Genomic DNA, 18,155 nt, shown 5'->3' on the forward strand with positions numbered 1-18,155 from the left:
GCGTGAGTTATAGTGTTGCAAAATGGGAACATTCGTATCTTTCGAGAGTTGAATATCCTCGTCGTCGTCGTCGTCATCTTCCTTCGCTGGTGGTGTTTGGTGGTTTCGTTTCGGGGGTTCTCTATTTTCCTCGTACGCTTTCACTCCTGTGTGTTCTTCTGTTCTGCTTTTTGTTTGCGGTAGTCACCACTTGATCCCTTGCACTAACGGCGGCACTTCCCCCCTGTTTTCTGTTCCATTTCCTTTCTTCCGGGGCGCTGCAGTCCGCTTTCACGTCGCCCATCTGTATGAGGTGCAGAACAAGTACAGGACAGCGAAGGAGGCATACGAGCGGCTACTGGCAAGCAAGCAGCTGACGTCGTCACTGAAGGCCGACATCTACCGGCAGCTGGGATGGATGTACCACACCGTTGAGCTGCTCGGCGACAAGGTGCAACGGGAGCGGCTCGCCATCCACTGTCTGCAGAAGTCGATCGAGGCGGAACCGCGCTCGGGCCAGACGCTCTACCTGCTCGGCCGCTGCTTCGCCGGCATCAACAAGGTGCACGACGCGTTCATCGCCTACCGGAACTCGGTGGAGAAGAGCGAAGGGAACGCGGACACATGGTGCTCCATCGGGTAAGTGGCCCATCGGCCTTCCCGCGAACGACGGAACACTGTTCTGAACCGGGGGGGTTTGTGTTTTGATATCTCTGCAGAGTGCTCTACCAGCAGCAGAACCAGCCTATGGATGCGCTGCAGGCCTACATCTGTGCCGTGCAGCTAGATAAGTCACACTCAGCCGCCTGGACCAACCTGGGCATACTGTACGAGAGCTGCAATCAGCCGCGGGACGCATACGCCTGCTTCCGCAACGCCACCATCAACCAGGACCAGCAGAAAGACCGTACGGTCAGTGCGTGCGAGAAGTCAACCGTACCGGCCGCTTCAACCGGCACTACTACAGCGGCGACCGGTGGTGCAACAACCGCAGCCGCCAGCGGACCGTCGTCGGTTACGGCGAACAGCGCGGCCGCGGGCACACCGGAAACGAGCAGCAGCGGCACCCCAACAGGGACAACAGCACCCAATACTCAGCCGACCGTGCTCGGTGGTGATCTAAGCAACGGTGGCAACAGCGGTGCCAACAACAGCAACAACAGCAGCAGCAGTAGATCGCAAAGCCTTACCCAGCGTATCAAATTCCTGCAGCAGCATCTCGGCAACGCTCCTATGCCGAGCATAACGTCCAAACGGCGGCAGCTACCGTCAATTGAGGAGGCCTGGAATCTGCCCATTTCCAATGAGATGAGTTCGCGACAGCAACAGACCGCCCAGGCACAGCAACGCCAGTTTCAGAAAGGCTACGGACAGGTGAGTTTTGTTTGTTTGTTTTTTTTTTGTGTACGAAGGAATGAAATTAAATGATGCAAAAGAAAAATGTTATTAATCCTCTTGCGATAGGGGAGAGAGAAGCGATACAAGTCGGTTTGGAAAAAACGGAATTAGCACACTGTGTGTAGGTATGCGTCGAAAGGCCGATAGATGGCGCGCGTGTGGAAAAGGAGAAATGTTGCAATGTTCTAAACACTTGTGTTTGCTGTTCTAAAAACTGCACGTGTTTCTTACTCCTTAAATTGACAAAAATTATACATCTATTAATTTTATTTGTAAATGTAACTTAACATAAATGTACATAGTCTTATATTGGTAATACGCTGCCGTATAATTTTTTTATCTGCCCATTCGGGTTCTAAAATCGATACTGAGTTTTTTAGTACACGTTTGATTCGAACTCACCGTAGTGAGCGCTCAGTTCGAACTCACTTCGATGGCACTTTGCCTGTAAAATGTCCAGAAATATAGTTTGATGAGTATGTTATTCAATAATTCATCATGAAAAGGGTATTTAAATGATTGAAAAAAGTCTTAAATATTTTACATGCATTAGGATAATACAACATTCAAACTTTGTTAAAAGATAAATACCACCATGGAGAACAAAACTCGCCCATAGTGCAAACAGTGGGCAAGAGACGTTTCTCACAGCTCTCACGACCATTCACAGGTCCATTTCGTTTCGCGCGCCGTCCTAGCCGGCTGTGCTTCACAGTGCCGCTCCAAGATAGTTAATTCTTTCTTTAGTGAAGTTCAATTAGAAAATGTTTTTCTCTTGTTTCATTAAATTGTGTTAATCTTTTAACTTTGGCACACGCATTTTGTTACGCTTTTTGTGTGTGTTAAAATGTAGCTGAAACACGCGGAAACCGCATGGTACGCGACCATGCGGTTTTACTTGGAAATGCACAAAGTGAGGTTAAGCCCGCTCGCCGGATAAAGGTAAGGTTCAACGAACTCTAGCCGTTCGTATCGCCGGTTGACCTTGGGAGCGGACAAATTTCGCTCTTCCAGAGAGAAAGCGAGAGTGAATTTGGCAAAAAATCTTATTGCGCGTGATTATTCCCTTTCCTCCGCGACCGTCTTGTGTGCTTTCTCTCTCTCTCTCTCTCTCGAGCCACGAGGTCAATGTACGCATTACGAGGTGACGTTAAGTGTAGCACTTTATCGATTGGAGTGTGGCCACCGTCGCAGAATGCAAGATTGACCGGGACGTGTTTCCCGGAGTCAGGTTTCGCTAACACCACCCTCACTTACCCATACGGTGGAGCTTTGATAGTACCAATGGCTACAGAATATCTGCCACATGCTCCTAACCTCAAATTCCCAGCACCGCTTCGACCACGTGGTAACAACATTGTTCTACCTTCCTCTTCCGATTCCTAGGGTGCCCAGTACCATCCCGGACAGCAGCCGCAACAGCAGCAAGTGGGCAGCAACAATGGTCTGCCGAACAAACGCTTCAAGCAGGAAGATGGCAGACCCGGCAGCGGACCAGCTGGTGGTGGTGTGGTCGGAACGGTGGCCGGCCAGCCGGTGCCACCGTTCTACCTTAACCAGCAGCAGGTGTTGCAGCTGCAGTTCCTGCAGAACCAGAACAATCTGACCGCCCAGCAGCAGGCCATGCTGCAGACCCTCACCAACCAGTACCGGTTGATGAGGGAGCACCAGCTGCGCCTTCAGCAGCAGCGAAGTCAGCAGCTGCAACAGCAACAACAGGCCGCCGGGTTCCAGGGACAGCCGCCGCAGCAGGGCGGTAACGGTGGGTTTGGGCTGGCGGCAGGGAACAAGACGCCCCAGTCGGGTATCGTGCCGCAGACGGGCTTCGTGAACGATGGCCACTTCTCGCCAGCGACCGGACAGTCGCAGCAGACGGCGGGCATGCCGTACAAGTCGGCCGGTACGTACGCACCGTCCGGGTTTACGGTGCCGAGCAGTCAGCCAGCGGCGACGACGGCGGGAGGCTTCACACAGATCACCTCCGGCTCGAATCATCAGGCCGATATAGGTAGGACGAATAGAGGGTTAAGCTCTTAACACATACGATGCCAACGTTCTCGTTGTGGGGAATCCGCAAATAGTACATTTACCCACTCCTTACAAATGTTTGGCAGAGCATATTATATGAACGCAATGAGAGTTCTTGTGGGAGTCAATTCTATCTGCAAGGGCTTTTGATTGATTCATACATCTAATCATGAAAGATGAGAAGAGATAAAACAAATCATAGCAAAAGATTTAAAACCATTTTACCACACTTTTCTCTTTCCTTCTCGTTACTCCTTCCCCATACAGCCATTCAGTCCATCCTCGACGACAAGGCTACATTCGCCGAATCCCTGCTCAAACAGCTTAGCTCACCAACGGGAGACGGCAAAGATGTGTCCGACCCCTCCACTACCACCACCAGCAGCAGTAAGTCCCCACCGATAAAAGCGGAAGCAACCTCGACGACGATAGCGGCAGCCGCCGGCAGTGGTGCGAAACGGCAACTGCTAACCGGCAGCAAGCAGCAGCAGCATCACCCGGACATCAAGCTGGAACCGGTCGTAAAGCTCGAGAAACTACCCTCCCCCTCCAGCGGAGGTTTGGACGGATCGTCGTCCTCTTCCTCCACTTCCTCCTCCGTCGGCGGCGACTTTAAGATCTCGATGTCGGCGAAAGACATCCAGCAGCTGGTGCGCAAGCAGCGCCAGGCGGGCGAACTGAAGGACGTGCCGGCCGTCTGCTCGGTCCTGTCGGCCGATGCGCCCCCGCCCTGCCCGCCCGATTGTCCACCGACACGGCTTACCCGCGAACAGCTCCAACCCCCGACGCCGTCCGTGTTTTTGGAGAACAAGAAGGACGCGTTCAGTCCGCAGCTGCAGGAGTTTTGCCTGAAGCATCCGATCGCGGTGGTGAGGCAGCTCGGTGCGGCCCTGAAGCTGGATCTGGGGCTGTTTTCGACCAAAACGCTTGTGGAAGCGAACCCGGACCACACGGTGGAGGTGCGGACGCAGGTACACCAGTCGCCGGACGAGAACTGGGACGGAAACAAGAACTCGAAGGTCTGGGCTTGCATATCGCACCGATCGCACACCACCATCGCCAAGTACGCGCAGTATCAGGCGTCGAGCTTTTCGGACAAGATTAAGGTGAGTGTTGTTGGCTTGAAAGGGAAAGAAGCATATGTCGTGTGTGTGTTTGCGACGAAAAACGCTCCAAATGATGTTCGAAAACATAACTTTCGTTCTACTGAATGAAACCTTTGAAGAATTTCTTATTAAATTCGCTGATGTCTTTTATTTAAAAGAAATCGTTTTAATGTCGTATTTTTTGGTGTATGAACTGTTGAAATCAACTTTTTTTTTCATTTTCTTCCTCTCACAGGAGGAGCGTGACAAACTGGCCGGCATCTCGACCGCCTCCACCAACTCCGACTCCGACTCGAAGGATTCCATCTCGAACAGTGGCAGTGCGTGCGGCGGCGGTGGCACGGGAGCGACCAGTGGTGGTGGTGGATCCGGCGCCGGTGGCGGTAACAGTTCCGCTGCCGGCAACGGCAAACGGAAGAAGTGCAAAAACGGTAACAAAATGTTACGCTTCGGCACGAACGTCGATCTGTCCGATGAGCGCAAGTGGAAGGCGCAGCTGCAGGAGCTACAGAAGTTGCCACCGTTTGCGCGCGTCGTTTCGGCCGCCAACATGCTGTCACACGTCGGCCACATGATCCTTGGGATGAACACGGTGCAGCTGTACATGAAGGTACCGGGCAGTAGGACGCCCGGTCACCAGGAGAACAACAACTTCTGCTCGATCAACATCAATATTGGGCCGGGCGATTGTGAGTGGTTTGCGACGCCCGACTCGTACTGGGGCGGCATCCAGGCGCTGTGCGAGAAGAACAACATCAACTATCTGCACGGGTCGTGGTGGCCGGCGCTCGAGGATCTGTACGCGGAGAACATACCGGTGTATCGGTTCACGCAACGGCCGGGCGATCTGGTGTGGGTTAATGCGGGGTAAGTAAAGGAGTTCGACTCGAAAGCTGTTGGCGAATGTTGCTTACATTTTTTGGTGCGTTTTTTTACAGATGTGTCCACTGGGTGCAGGCCATCGGCTGGTGTAATAATATTGCCTGGAACGTGGGCCCACTGACGGCGCGACAATATCAGCTGGCGGTGGAGCGGTACGAGTGGAACAAGCTCGAAAGCTACAAGAGCATCGTGCCGATGGTGCACCTGAGCTGGAATCTCGCCCGCAATATCAAGGTGTCCGACCCGAAGATGTTTGAATCGATCAAGTAAGTGTGTTTTTTACGTAAAGGAAGCTGATTATGCTCGTAATTTTCTATGATGAACCAAAACAAATTATCCTTTTAACTTTCGTTCTTCTGAATCAAAGTGTAGAGAAACTGTTAGCACTGAAAATATCCCTATTACGATTATCTGACGTGCGTGTTGTTTTCACGCTTCGAGCTACTTTGTCTAATGCCATGATTCTCTTCTTCCCCTCAACAGAACCTGCCTAATGCAGACGATGAAACACTGTATGCAGGTGCTGGAGTACGTAAAGTCCCTGCACATAGAGGTCCGGTTTCATGGGCGCGGTAAAAACGAAGCATCACACTACTGCGGCCAATGTGAGGTAAGATTTTGTTTGTTTGTTTTATGCTGTTTTGTTCTACTTTGTAATCATATTACGCACAGTGCTGCAAAATATCATGAGCATCACGAGATGTTCATCAATGAAAACAATGAACATATCCGTGATAGCTTGATGATCATTGCTGATACTCAATGAAAGTGCGTCATGACATGCCGGAAACGTCATGCGATTGCTAGAGTCAAACACGACACTCGGACTGACATGCTGAGCTTATTGACGGCGCAAGCATAATCATGACTTTTTCTGACTGTGAACAGTGCTGCCAAATGCCACAGTTTCGGTCACCAACACTCATGACTGAAACGATACTCAAATCAGCTCACGTACACAACTGAGATGATCAGAGGTGAGATTGGTGGAATTTTGTTTAGCACCCAACATACTTGGTCACTCACCTGGTCATGACATTTTCTGTCGGTGATTATCACGTCATTCTTGGAATATATGTGGCGTGTGGTCCCAAGCAACAAAATGAGCATTCTTTCTCGCTTTGTCTGCTTTGATCGTCTGTTGGGTCAAACAGAGCGAGAAAACATGCTCATTATGTTTCTTGGAACCACTCAGTAGCACCGTTTATCTCCCATGACTATCATGATAATCACCGACTGAAAATGTCGTGACCAAGTGCTTGCACAAAATGTCACCAGGCATGTGATGGTCGCACCAACTGTTTGACTCTCACTTCTGATCATCACAGTAGAGCTCGTGACGCTGACATGAATTTGTTTCAGTCGGAATTTGTTATGATGGTGACAGTGGCATTTTGCAGAACTGATTACAAAAAAAAAGTCATGACATAGAGACTGGCTAAGCGATAGTCGCAAAAATGTCACGAAGTATGTATTGGTCACACCAATCGCTTTGAGTATCACCTCTGGTCATCACAATTGAGTACGTTTCAGTCAGATTTTTTTTATGAGCGTGACAGTGAAATTTTGCAGCATTGATTACGCATCACTAATGAAGTTGACACGTCTCGAAGTATGCTCACTGGTTTGGGAACTTGCTCGGGAGGTTCAGCTTTCGCTATATTGGTGCCAGAGTAAACTCCATCTGCTATCATAGGCGTTCCGGATCCTATCGTTATTTCATTTGTCGTAGGAACAGGGTGCAAGAGAGCCGAACATTTCCTTTATCTTAATACACACATTTTACCTCTTGCTTTTGAAAGCTAATTTTCTAACCACATTTGCCCTTGTCCAATTTCCACAGGTGGAAGTGTTCAACGTGCTGTTCATTCGCGAGCAGGAAAAGCGCCACATCGTGCACTGTATGGGCTGCGCCCGGAAGCAGTCGCCCGGGCTGCAGGGTTTCGTGTGCCTCGAGGAGTACACGCTGGACGAGCTGATGCAGGTGTACGATGCGTTCGTGCTGCATACACCGCCCCCGCCACTGCCACCGATTGGAGCACCGCCAGCCCAATCGCCCCAGCACGTCCAGCAGCCCGCCTCCTCTCCGGCCGCGCTGATAAATGTAAGCTCTTCTACTGCCGTCGCCGCCACCTCGTGTTCATCGTCGTCCGCGTCGGCTGCTGGCGGTGGTGGTGGTGCTGGTGGTGGCACTGGATCGGTGCCGGTGTCGTCGGTGGCTTCGTAAGCCGCTGCCATCGCCCCGCCGTCCTCATCGTTCTTAGCATCGTTTCGGAAGTGGGATGGACCTGGGGTGTGGTGGGGTTGCTGTACCAAACAACAACAACACCACCCCCTCCCCATCCTGCCCAAAACTATTTTCTCTCGGCCCCACCAAATTCTGCACTATGCTGCACTGCAGCTTCCTGCACGAGCGTGCGCGCGCGCGCGCGTGTGCGTGATACTGTGGTAGCATTGTTTTACTTCGGTAAGTTTAGTTTTAATTTAGTTCAAATGTACGCATAATGTGTATCCCCTGCATATATAATGTCTCCTTACGGAGAGAAAAGGAGGGCTCGTGTAAAGAGTATATAGAAAGCGAAAAACAAATAGGCTATAGGCGCAAGAGGGAGAGATTTATATTAGGCACACGCTCGCACCACCCGTCGGTGTGTGTTGTGTGTTAGAAATCAGCGAAGCTATAGGGAAAAGAGCAAAGAAAAGAAGCACTTAGGCGCAAAAAAGGCGAACGAATTATATTGTATAGAAATGTTTTACAGGGCTATTAGACTTGTTTTCCTCTTCTGTTTCGTTCAATTGTTTGAATTTCAAACCTCCAAAAGACTTGTATGAAATTACTAATTTGCAAATTACGCTACACTTACGATTAATATTGCTACGACTACTACTACTACGCTTAGTCTCAACCCTGAAACTCTCGTACAGCACAGTTCAGGAATATGTGGATGGCGTTGCGACGAAATTGTGGATATTGTTTTAAGAGAAAAGCGTTGAAAGAAGAGGACACATTTCCTTTAAAAAGGGTAGATTGTACATATGTAACGCAACTATCACGCCCCTCCTCACGCCCTCGGTGGTGTGTGTGACTGGCGATCGTTCAAGTGAGTCGAACAATCTGTCGAACTGCTCTGCTGCGGAGTGCGCAATTGTTGCGCATGGCCTGCCACACGCGAGCGCACTGTAAAGCTAGTTCGCAGCTGCAAAAAACACCACTCTTAGTGTTTAAGTAAATATGCGTGCGTGCATTCGTTTATATAAGAGCGGGAGGAGAACACAGAACATATGGCACACAGAAAGGAGACGACAACATTAGAAGCTCGATTTGAGAGATCGCCTGTGCCCCGTCGTTTTACAATGTTACAACATTAAAACACACACTGTATCTCACAACCCGCGTTAAAGGCAATATTTTCTTTTTGTTTTGTTCTCACAACACCCTTTGAGAGGACACGATCATCGCGCAGAGCGAGCGTGATCCGGTTTATGTTGGTGATTAGTGGTTAAGTAGTTAATTTATTTCATCATCGCAAGGTGTAGCGTATTGTATATGTAATGTGTATTAATGTGTATCTATTGGCAGCGATATTTGACTCGAATCTGCCATTTTTTTTTTAAATATGTGTTAACATCGCTCTCGTTGTGTATGTGTATTGTGTATACTCAAATTAGATCATGTGTTTTCTTATGTGATGTTCTCCTTTCTTTGTGTACGCTCTTGTTTGTTACGTTACAATACAAACGTTTTATGTGTACTGGTTTTGTACTCTCTGCTCTGAGTTTTTGATTTTCTTTCTTGAGAGGGATTCGTTCGAGGGGTGGTGTCCCGGTATTTGTGTGTCTGTTTCCGAGTCGTCTCTCGAGGAGAGGGGTGTATGTGTGTCCTGTGTATCGGGCCTGTTCTGTGTAGCGTGTTTGTGTGTGTGTGCGTGCGGCGCAGTGGTTATTCGAGTTTTGGAACAAATTATTCAAATAATTCCTCACCTAAGGCTTTTGTGCAACTAAAACACGCACTCCAAGTGTGTTGTGTACATTATGCCCTTCCATGTGAGATGTTTTTCTTGGCAAAAATATACCTTGTCCTGTATTTTCGGTCCGTTTTAGAGACTCATTTGAATGATTTGGTTTTCTTTTCGTATCGGAAACAAGTTCATCTGAAGGACGTTGTGTTCGGTTTCGTTTGTTGATCCTTTGATTAATCCGCCATCTGTGTATCAAACAAAAGCTAGCTTGCCAAACAAACAAAAAAAAATACATACGTAAAACTCTTACACAGGCACGATAAATGAAAATGCAATAAAACAAAATTAAGTAAAGCAAATAAACTGCGCATACAAATGAATCCACAAACATGAATAGTTTACAACCAAAAATATGCCACTTGTTGTTTGATAATTATGTGATGTGTGGTGTGTGTTCAAGTATGGTACGAAAAGAATTTAGCCAACAATTCACTGCAAACAACAACAACAACAACAAACAAATTAAACTCAGGAATAATTGTGTAGACAACAATCTTGCCTAACCAACAAATAGACAACAACAGAAAATTCCCTCACTCTCTATCTCTCTCTCTAAGCAAGAGAGGCCCAAATAGAGCAATGCTGCCACTGGTTTATATAGGGGAAGCGAAACTGTAGGCCAATAAAGAACGGCGTAACCTCTCGATAAGTTAACATTTTTGATAACGCTCTTACAAAACTGGCAAGGAAGGAGGAAAAGAAGGTGTGGGTGAGATACTTTGAATGTGTCCGGTGAAACGATCGAGCGATCTCACTCAATGAAAAAGTTATATAAAAGCTAATGTTTTATACATCGGTTCTGAGTGCCTAACGAAAGGACTGTGCCGCCGACCCACAGGATTCATTTTGAAGGTGTTTCATCTTATAGCATTGGGTTTTGCTTTCTGGCAAACAGCAGTTGCTGTCGCTTCTTTCGTCCGATGCTCAAGCGGGGATTATATGGTTAAAAGAGTAACATTTATTTCTAAATTACTTTAATGGAGTTAAGTTACGAGCAAAACTCTTTGATTGATCTCGAAAAAAGGAAAAGCCGCTGAAAGGAAAAAAAATATAGCAAAGAATGCGTCCAATAAGCGCTCCCTTTTACATCTCTTGAATTCGTGAGGTGATCGTGCGCGCGGGCGGTCTCGTCAGAGTCTGCATTGTTACCCCCAACACGTCTTTCATGTATAGTTTTTAAAAACAAATACTTTTTTCTTTTTCGAGTATTTTGCAAACCAATCATGAAAGTACAGGTCGAAAAAGAAGCCCAAAACAAAACCCATCAGAACATAGCAACTCGATGAAGGTATGCGTGTACGATGTGGTGTGGTGCTGTGAGCGTATTGTATAGGATATAGAGATAGAAAAGGTATGGCAGGATTGTTTCTTCTCGAGGTTGCTTGTTTGCAAGTGTATCCTTTCTTAGTTGAATTTTGACTCCACTGTTGGTTCCTAAAAGGAGCTTACGAACACATTGTTCGAACACGAAGCTTTTCAAAAAATGTCAAAAATTACGATCCACGATCGTTTAGAAAATCGTTTAGTGGAGCTTGAAAAACTTTACCCTTTGCTTTCGTTTATCAGATTTAGATGATTGCTAATAGACACCCAAATTTTGAGCTAAAAGCCTTTCTAAAAAAGCAATAAGAATGTGCGGTGGGGGAAAAGAAAGCGATTTCGGTTAAAATTTACTTCCATTTCACGTTAGTTTCTTCTAAAAAAAATACTATCCACCATCCATCCACTTCGTTCGTATCTTTCCAACTAGTTGAGAGAGAATTAACGCAAGAGTAGGAGGCACATTGGCGTAATATAAACTGAGCCAATCAACCTGCTTTGTACATTGTTTAAAACTACGTGTGTGAAAAGAGCTATATTTTGTGTGTGTGTGTGCGCGAATGGTTCCACAAGCCCCCCACCCACCAGGCAGGCTCACAGTGTGTAAGGGTGACAAATACACCTCGAACAAATTGCTGCTGGGGGTGGAATTGTGGATCTCACACAACAAAACTACATTTTTATGAGTGCGTTTAGAGCGTGTGTGTGAGTGAGTGTCTGTGTGTGTGTGTGGTGCGATCGTGTGCGATCGTATTTTTATGATTTTATTTTCCATTAAGTCAGAGAAAAGAAATAATTCGAAAGGGAAAGAAAAGCAAGCTAAATATCGAACTCAATTAGGGCAGCACAACCTATAGCAAACAGAAACAGTCAGAGAAAAGGTAAAACATATAAAAGCGAACCACAATTGTTGTAATGTGGGAACACACAGACTAGCAAACACGGACTAGATTCTTTCGTTCAGGTGCTAATAATTCGACGAAAATACAGGGGATGCTTGGAAAATTACATTCTTTTACTTCTAGCAAGCGAACAACACTTCCGAAGACAGCTATAAAGAAGACGGGGTCATTTTTTTGCGCAAGAATTGTCTCCCAATCACCATAATATGCCGTATTTGAACGACGGATGTACTGCTAGTGAGCGCGCGCTTGTATTTGGAGCAGGTGGAAACCGTGCCCAGTTTCACCCGAACTCTGATACACTTTTTCTTCTATCATTTTCCCCCTTATCAATCCGGTATGAGGACACATCCGGTTTTGTAGTAAGATGTTAAGAGAGGGGACTTGCCCAGTTGTTTTAAACCATCCCCCCGTATAAGATGGATGGATATACGTTTGGCTCTCTGTCACGGCCACGACGATTCTCCTTACAGCAGAAGACATCCTATTGTGAACGTGATGCTTTTGACGACACACACTCACACACTAATGCCTGGATGATGCGTCATGCGTCGTCGAGCGAACGTGATCAGCGAACAGTTTGTTGTTGTATCGTTTTGTTTTGTGACCGTTTTATGCTTTTTCTATGCGACGGTGGTGGTGGGGGTTGGGCATTTTTGCTATTTAAATTTATAAATGAACCCAAAATTTACATTAAAATCATGCCAAAAAGGAAAGGGACTTCAAATTTTCCATTTGCACACTATTCTCATGAACCAACAAAACATACCTCCCATTTCCTTCGAAAAAAAAAAAAAAAAAAACAAATTAAAATTATTCCCTTGGAATGTGTGGTTTTACTTTATACTACAATGCAAAAACGGCATAGAAAGTGAAAAGGTGGCAACAGAAACAGCAACAGAAATGAATGGGGAATCGTCTGGGTTTTTGCTTATATTGTTCAAACAAAAAAAAAAAAGGCCCAAAAAGGAAAAGGAAAAGGATCTACTACTCTGTTTGCAAAGAAAAATGTTCTGCAATTTTAACGCAACGGGATTTTGTGTTACTAATTGGGTTCCGCGAAATTGGTGCGTAAAAAGGTGTGTGCGTGCAAATACCACAGAGACACATATAAGTTTAAAAGAACAAAAAAAAAAACGTGTACAAATGAAAACAAAGAATAAGAAATAGAATTCCGCAAAGAAAAATTGCAAAATATTATACATACATTATAATGGAATGAAACCAGTAGATCACTGCCATTTTGTACCAGGGACACATACACACGCACGGTGCGAACTAATTTGCCTTGCCTCTGGCTGCTGACCGGAAGGGGGGTTTTTTTGTTGGTCCAAAGTGGTGAGCATCAGTTTTTCCGTGGCCGTGTGTGTGTGTGTGCTATGGGCAAAGAGTAATCAAACGTGGGTGGGCGTGTAAGCGTATAGAGAAAGGAATAAGAGCGCGACGCCGTAGGTAAAGAAAAGAAGGGGTATGTTGTGTACAGGAAAGCCGATCCAAGGGTACATGATCAGAGGACAGAGAGATTAGATTCACATTTTTATTAATTAATGAAGGAAAGGATCGTGTGTGAGTGGAAGTGGAATGAATGAATGAGCAGAAATGGTTGCAAAAGGAAGTACGAATGAACGTTGACGAATGATAAGATGAGTGTAAGATTATTGAATGTCATTTAGTATCGAAGCGAATGAATGTGTTTGTATGAATGGGTGGGAGATGCAATCACAGGGAAAGCATTAGGATAAACTCAAATAGGACATATGGGATAGCAACGGGGAAGTGGGAAGAGATTGCGCCGGAAACGGATCGACCATGTTTGTATAAAGTAAAACAAGTGTGTATAATTCGACACTATTTTTCCTCCACCTTCCCCAAATACACATGATAATCACACATGATCGTAAAAGTAGAAAAATCGTGTGTATGTATGTGTGTGTGTTGGATTCCTCATCATCATCAATTGGCAGATTTCAATTTTTACTGCTATTACTTAACATCCTTCACTCCACACTTTGCACATTTCACATCGCTTCACATATTGAATTGGCTACGAAGAACGATGGGGGAATGTTAGCAGGGAGAGAGAGAGAGAGAGAGAGATGTTCCTCTATTATTGGCTACAATTGGCGCATAAGTTCTGTGTACACCAATGCTGCAAAAACCCCTCTCGAGATGAGCACACTCTATCTATACCCCATGTGTGCAGAAGGCGAAACAAAAAGGTGCTATAAGCTGATTTAACTTAACGCATACACACTTTAAGAATTGGCTAAAGACCGTATATGGGTAAAACCAAACAAAACCAAAAGAAAACACACAGCACTTTATCGCACTTTACAATGAACAAGAAAACAATTTTACTAACATAATGTATCATATATAAAAAAAAAAACGCCAAGTGCATCATCCCCGCAGAACCTGTAAGCACTCTATCTTTGAAAGAGAGAAAACAGTGTGGGCCAATAATCCATGTCTTTCAACGCAGGTATTTAGACACGCGGCAGGGGTGGTTGGAGGTTTTTTAAAAGCAAAGGGGATAAGGAAACGATTCACCGAACTGTAGAACCACAAAGTCATTAAAATTGATTCGCCACACAACAAACCTATTGATTGATTTGCAGCTTTTATAAAGTTTTTTTTTTATCAAAACAAAAACCGCACACAAACAAAACACACAGCAAAACTTGATACAGGAAAGAGATAGAAGAGCCACACACATAGAACGCCGGATACTGCTTGGACACGGAAGTGAAGGTTGCCGAATATGATACACGACAGTAATGAAAAATTACCTCAAACTGCACGGAGCAAAGGAGAGAAAAGAGGGAGGGAGATTACAGGAGGAATAAGGGAGGAATATACAACACATTTATCAACTTAGTAGACACCGCAACATAAGTATCACGTTACAGCATACACACATATTCAGAGACGAGACAAAAAATACGTACGAATAAGTATACTTACCAGGTACGGGCAGCAGTAGCAGTACTAATACTACTACAAAGTATGCTTTTATGATGCTACACAGAGAACAAAAAACAAAAAAAATCATAACTCGTATTTGGCGGGTATTCCAAAACTTTAATAACATATTAGACGCTAAAACCGAAATCGAACACTGAATCAAAGTTGTGAAATTTGCAAATCAATTACTTCTCTTACTAAAACAAACCAGAAACTAAATGGAAAGAGCGATACAAAAAGGAGACATAAAAGAAGAAACACAGAAAAAAGAAGCAAAAAAAGCGAAAAAGAAAATGTAAGAAAAACAGAGAGAACACATTATATATTTAACAAACACACAATTTCAATGGCTAAAGCGTAGTAGAAAAGGTAAACAACAATACACAAACACAAGAAGAAGAGAAGAGCGTTTTAAGAGAAATTGTAAGAAAAGCGAATTTGCAAAAGAGCTCATAATTAATGCCAGAACGAACAGCAGCTCCATTATACGGAGCGGGAAAGTGAGGAAACAAACATTTAAGTAGGAAAGGAAAGAAGTAAAGCTCAGCAGGAAGGAGGAAAGAGTTAGTTTAGTAGAATAGCACTGTAAAACAAAAAACAGAACAGGAGGTAGAAAGAAAGAAACAAAATAAAATAAAGAATCGTGGATCGATTTAAAAACAAAGTAACCTCATTCGTAAAAAGGATTGAACAAAAAATGCGTGCGTGTGTGCGTGCAACGGTAGTAGATGGTATGTGAGCAGTGCTCTCTTGTAAAATGTATGAACGTAATAAACGTAAAACAAAAACAAAAAAAGGAAACCGTAAAATACTACTTATTAGAAGGAAAACAAATAAAACAAAATAAAACAAAGCAAAACAAATCGTTATATTTAATCGGGTGTAATTGTAAATGGAATTTCTTTTCTCCTTCTTTTATCGTTTTACTATTTCTACTGTTTTGGATATTGGTGTGCGTGTGTGTATGTGTGTGTTGAGAATAGAAAAGTATCACTAACAAAAATCCTCCAAAATCAAGATCACTATCGTGTCTGTGCTAGTCGATCTGTTGTTGATCGGTAGTTGTTTTGATAGAGCCAGTGATCGCCGAAAGAAAAGTTATGTTTCGTGTGTGGTTTTTTCTGTACTAAAATACTGTCTTTACAGTATTTTAATGTCTTTTTGAGGGCAGTGGAAGGGAAATGTTCCTTTCGCTGCACATCGCACGATCACACCACCGACACACGCAACTCGAAGGGCACACAGGAAAGGCGGCGACACCATAGACACAAGCAACAGACAGCTCAACTCAATCATCACACCAAATAACCGAATCGTCCTCAAAATACGAACCAAGTAGTTTAATGTGAAAACAGAAGGAAAGGTAAACGAAAGAAATGGAAAAAGGAAATGGTTGATCGACGTTTAGTGCATAAGTATATATTTATACTAACACAAGCTAGAACCGATAGCGACCTATGGTGTTCCCAATTTTGCTTAGGGAATGAAAACAAAAAATAGACAACAAAACAGTGTTTAAGTGTAATTAATTTTGTATCATTGTGAAACAAACGAAGAGAGGAGAGTAATAGAATAATGAACTATTTTTTGTAATTACTGGTTTCCGGATTGCAGTTGCGAAGTGATCGTTAATTTCCTAAAAAAAAAAAACAAACAAATTAACCAACACTTACCGTTGTATAACGTGTACATTATTTGTCCTTTCGCAAGGGTTGATGTGACCTTTTAGTTTTAGTTTAAATCAATTACAGTGCGCAAATAGGAGGAAAGGTTGTGTTGTGCATTGCTTCCGTGCACATCTTCACGAATGTTTTAAAATGGGTTTTTTGTTTGTTTTCACATTGTTAAGTAAGCAAATGGGCTAACGGAAAGCGTATAAGAATCGGTAATATGTGTAATATATCGAGTAAATATTAATCAGATAAATCGATCGAACAGAAAACAGAAAAAAGGAAGCAGAAAGAAATGAAAAATAAACAAGAACTTTCTCTCATGGACATGTTGTGTTGGTGTTAACAGTGAAATGAATGGAAAAGAAAAAATAAACAGAAACAATGTAGAAAAAAAGAAAATCTGTATGAGAAAACGGAGGAAGAAGAGAAGAGAAATACAAAAAATAACTTGATTTTTTTTCAATTTTGCCGTTGTTTTTTACATTCTATCACTTTTTTTTATTTAAAACATCTGGAACATGAAAGAAATGCATGTCTACTTTATCCTCTCAAACGGGTCGTGAGCCAAGGACGGTGGTGGGAATCTGTTGCAACCAGTTGAGCCTACAGATACCGGTCGCATTGCGGCAGTACCGAAACTTGATGCCCTCAATGTCGGACGGGCTGAGCGTGTTGTTGCCAAAGTCCGGCTTATCATATGGTTTCTGGTTTTGGTAAGGGAATACACAACGGGTGAGCTATTGCACGCTGTTTGGTTGCATTATAGTATTCATGCACATAATCGAATGGGGTTGGTGTGCAAAACAATGTGTTGCAAAACAATAGGTGTGTAATATGTATTATTTGTGGTGTAAAGAATCAATTAATCTTCGGCCTAATTTTTCAATCGAAAAAATTCGATAGGCGCTCACGTTAAACTGACAGTATAACTATTTCTTTCATGCTCCTACATGAAGTCGATTCCTATCGAGTTCAGTATTTAGTGTAGACAAACCATTTTTTTACATTTAATAAATGATTTTTTATCACTCAAAATATTGAAAAAGAACCAAAACATTTACCAACTTGCTTTTACATAACGTTTTTCAAAACCATTAACCTTGATTTATGGCATTTTTCTGATATTCGATAATTTCTGCAGCTCAATGCGTTGCGGATTTTTCCCCATACAAACCGAAACGATCGAATATTTGTAGCATAGTTCATTTTGCTCGTGAGTGTCATGGTATACCAGTTTACAAAAAGACCAGTAGTAATGAACACCTTGGCGGCGAAATGAGTGTCAAATGACAGAATAATGACAGCCGGATCGATTGAGTTTCTCAGAGTAAGAAAAATTGACGACGGCCACGAGCTCACGTCTGAGAACAAGTTTTGAGTGCTTGAGATACTTAAATGAGTGCTTGAGAATTTTTTCTCGGCTTGAGAAAGCCCCGTGGCCCTGCGGCCATACATTAAACCTTACACCAAATGTAAAAAGGTGAGAAGCTATGAGGTCCCCTGAGACAATCGGACAATCTTCATTCTTTAGCCCCTTAGCTTCCTTATAGTGGCCAATAAAGAGCTAAATTTGAATAATTAAAGTTATCATTCATTTTGGTACTTTATGAGCGTATTAAATTAAAAACCAGTTCCAAAAATTAACAAAATGGTCATGCTTCGTGTTATTTTTGATTATTTTTTAGATAATTAACTTTTTTGCAAAAACAAAATCAATGAGTATACTATGAGAAGACGGTATTGCCGTGACATGGCACAGTACACTTACCCGGTTCACCAGCACCGGATATTTGCGATCGCTTGCGCCCGCATACCGCGAGTAATGCATAACGCTGCCATAGTTGTAGCCAATGTTGTATGTCTCTACAAATTGATCATATTTAG

The 18,155-nt window shown here is 44.0% G+C and overlaps 1 protein-coding gene across 2 annotated transcripts in view; it reads left to right on the forward strand.

Moving 5' to 3' along the window:
- LOC121596322 (histone demethylase UTY) overlaps positions 1-14,845 on the forward strand; it is a 96,488-nt gene extending 81,643 nt beyond the window's left edge. For both annotated transcript variants that reach the window (XM_041921167.1, XM_041921168.1), the window contains 8 exons: positions 264-618; positions 699-1,353; positions 2,764-3,385; positions 3,673-4,511; positions 4,747-5,378; positions 5,450-5,659; positions 5,877-6,003; positions 7,237-14,845. In XM_041921167.1, the coding sequence (XP_041777101.1) occupies positions 264-618; positions 699-1,353; positions 2,764-3,385; positions 3,673-4,511; positions 4,747-5,378; positions 5,450-5,659; positions 5,877-6,003; positions 7,237-7,620 (3,824 nt within the window). In that variant the 3' untranslated portion in view covers positions 7,621-14,845. The remainder of the gene's footprint in view (positions 1-263; positions 619-698; positions 1,354-2,763; positions 3,386-3,672; positions 4,512-4,746; positions 5,379-5,449; positions 5,660-5,876; positions 6,004-7,236) is intronic.
- The last annotated feature ends 3,310 nt before the right edge of the window (positions 14,846-18,155 follow it).

This window comes from Anopheles merus, chromosome 3R (genome assembly GCF_017562075.2).
Source record: "Anopheles merus strain MAF chromosome 3R, AmerM5.1, whole genome shotgun sequence".
In the NCBI taxonomy this organism is placed as follows: Eukaryota; Metazoa; Arthropoda; class Insecta; order Diptera; family Culicidae; genus Anopheles; species Anopheles merus.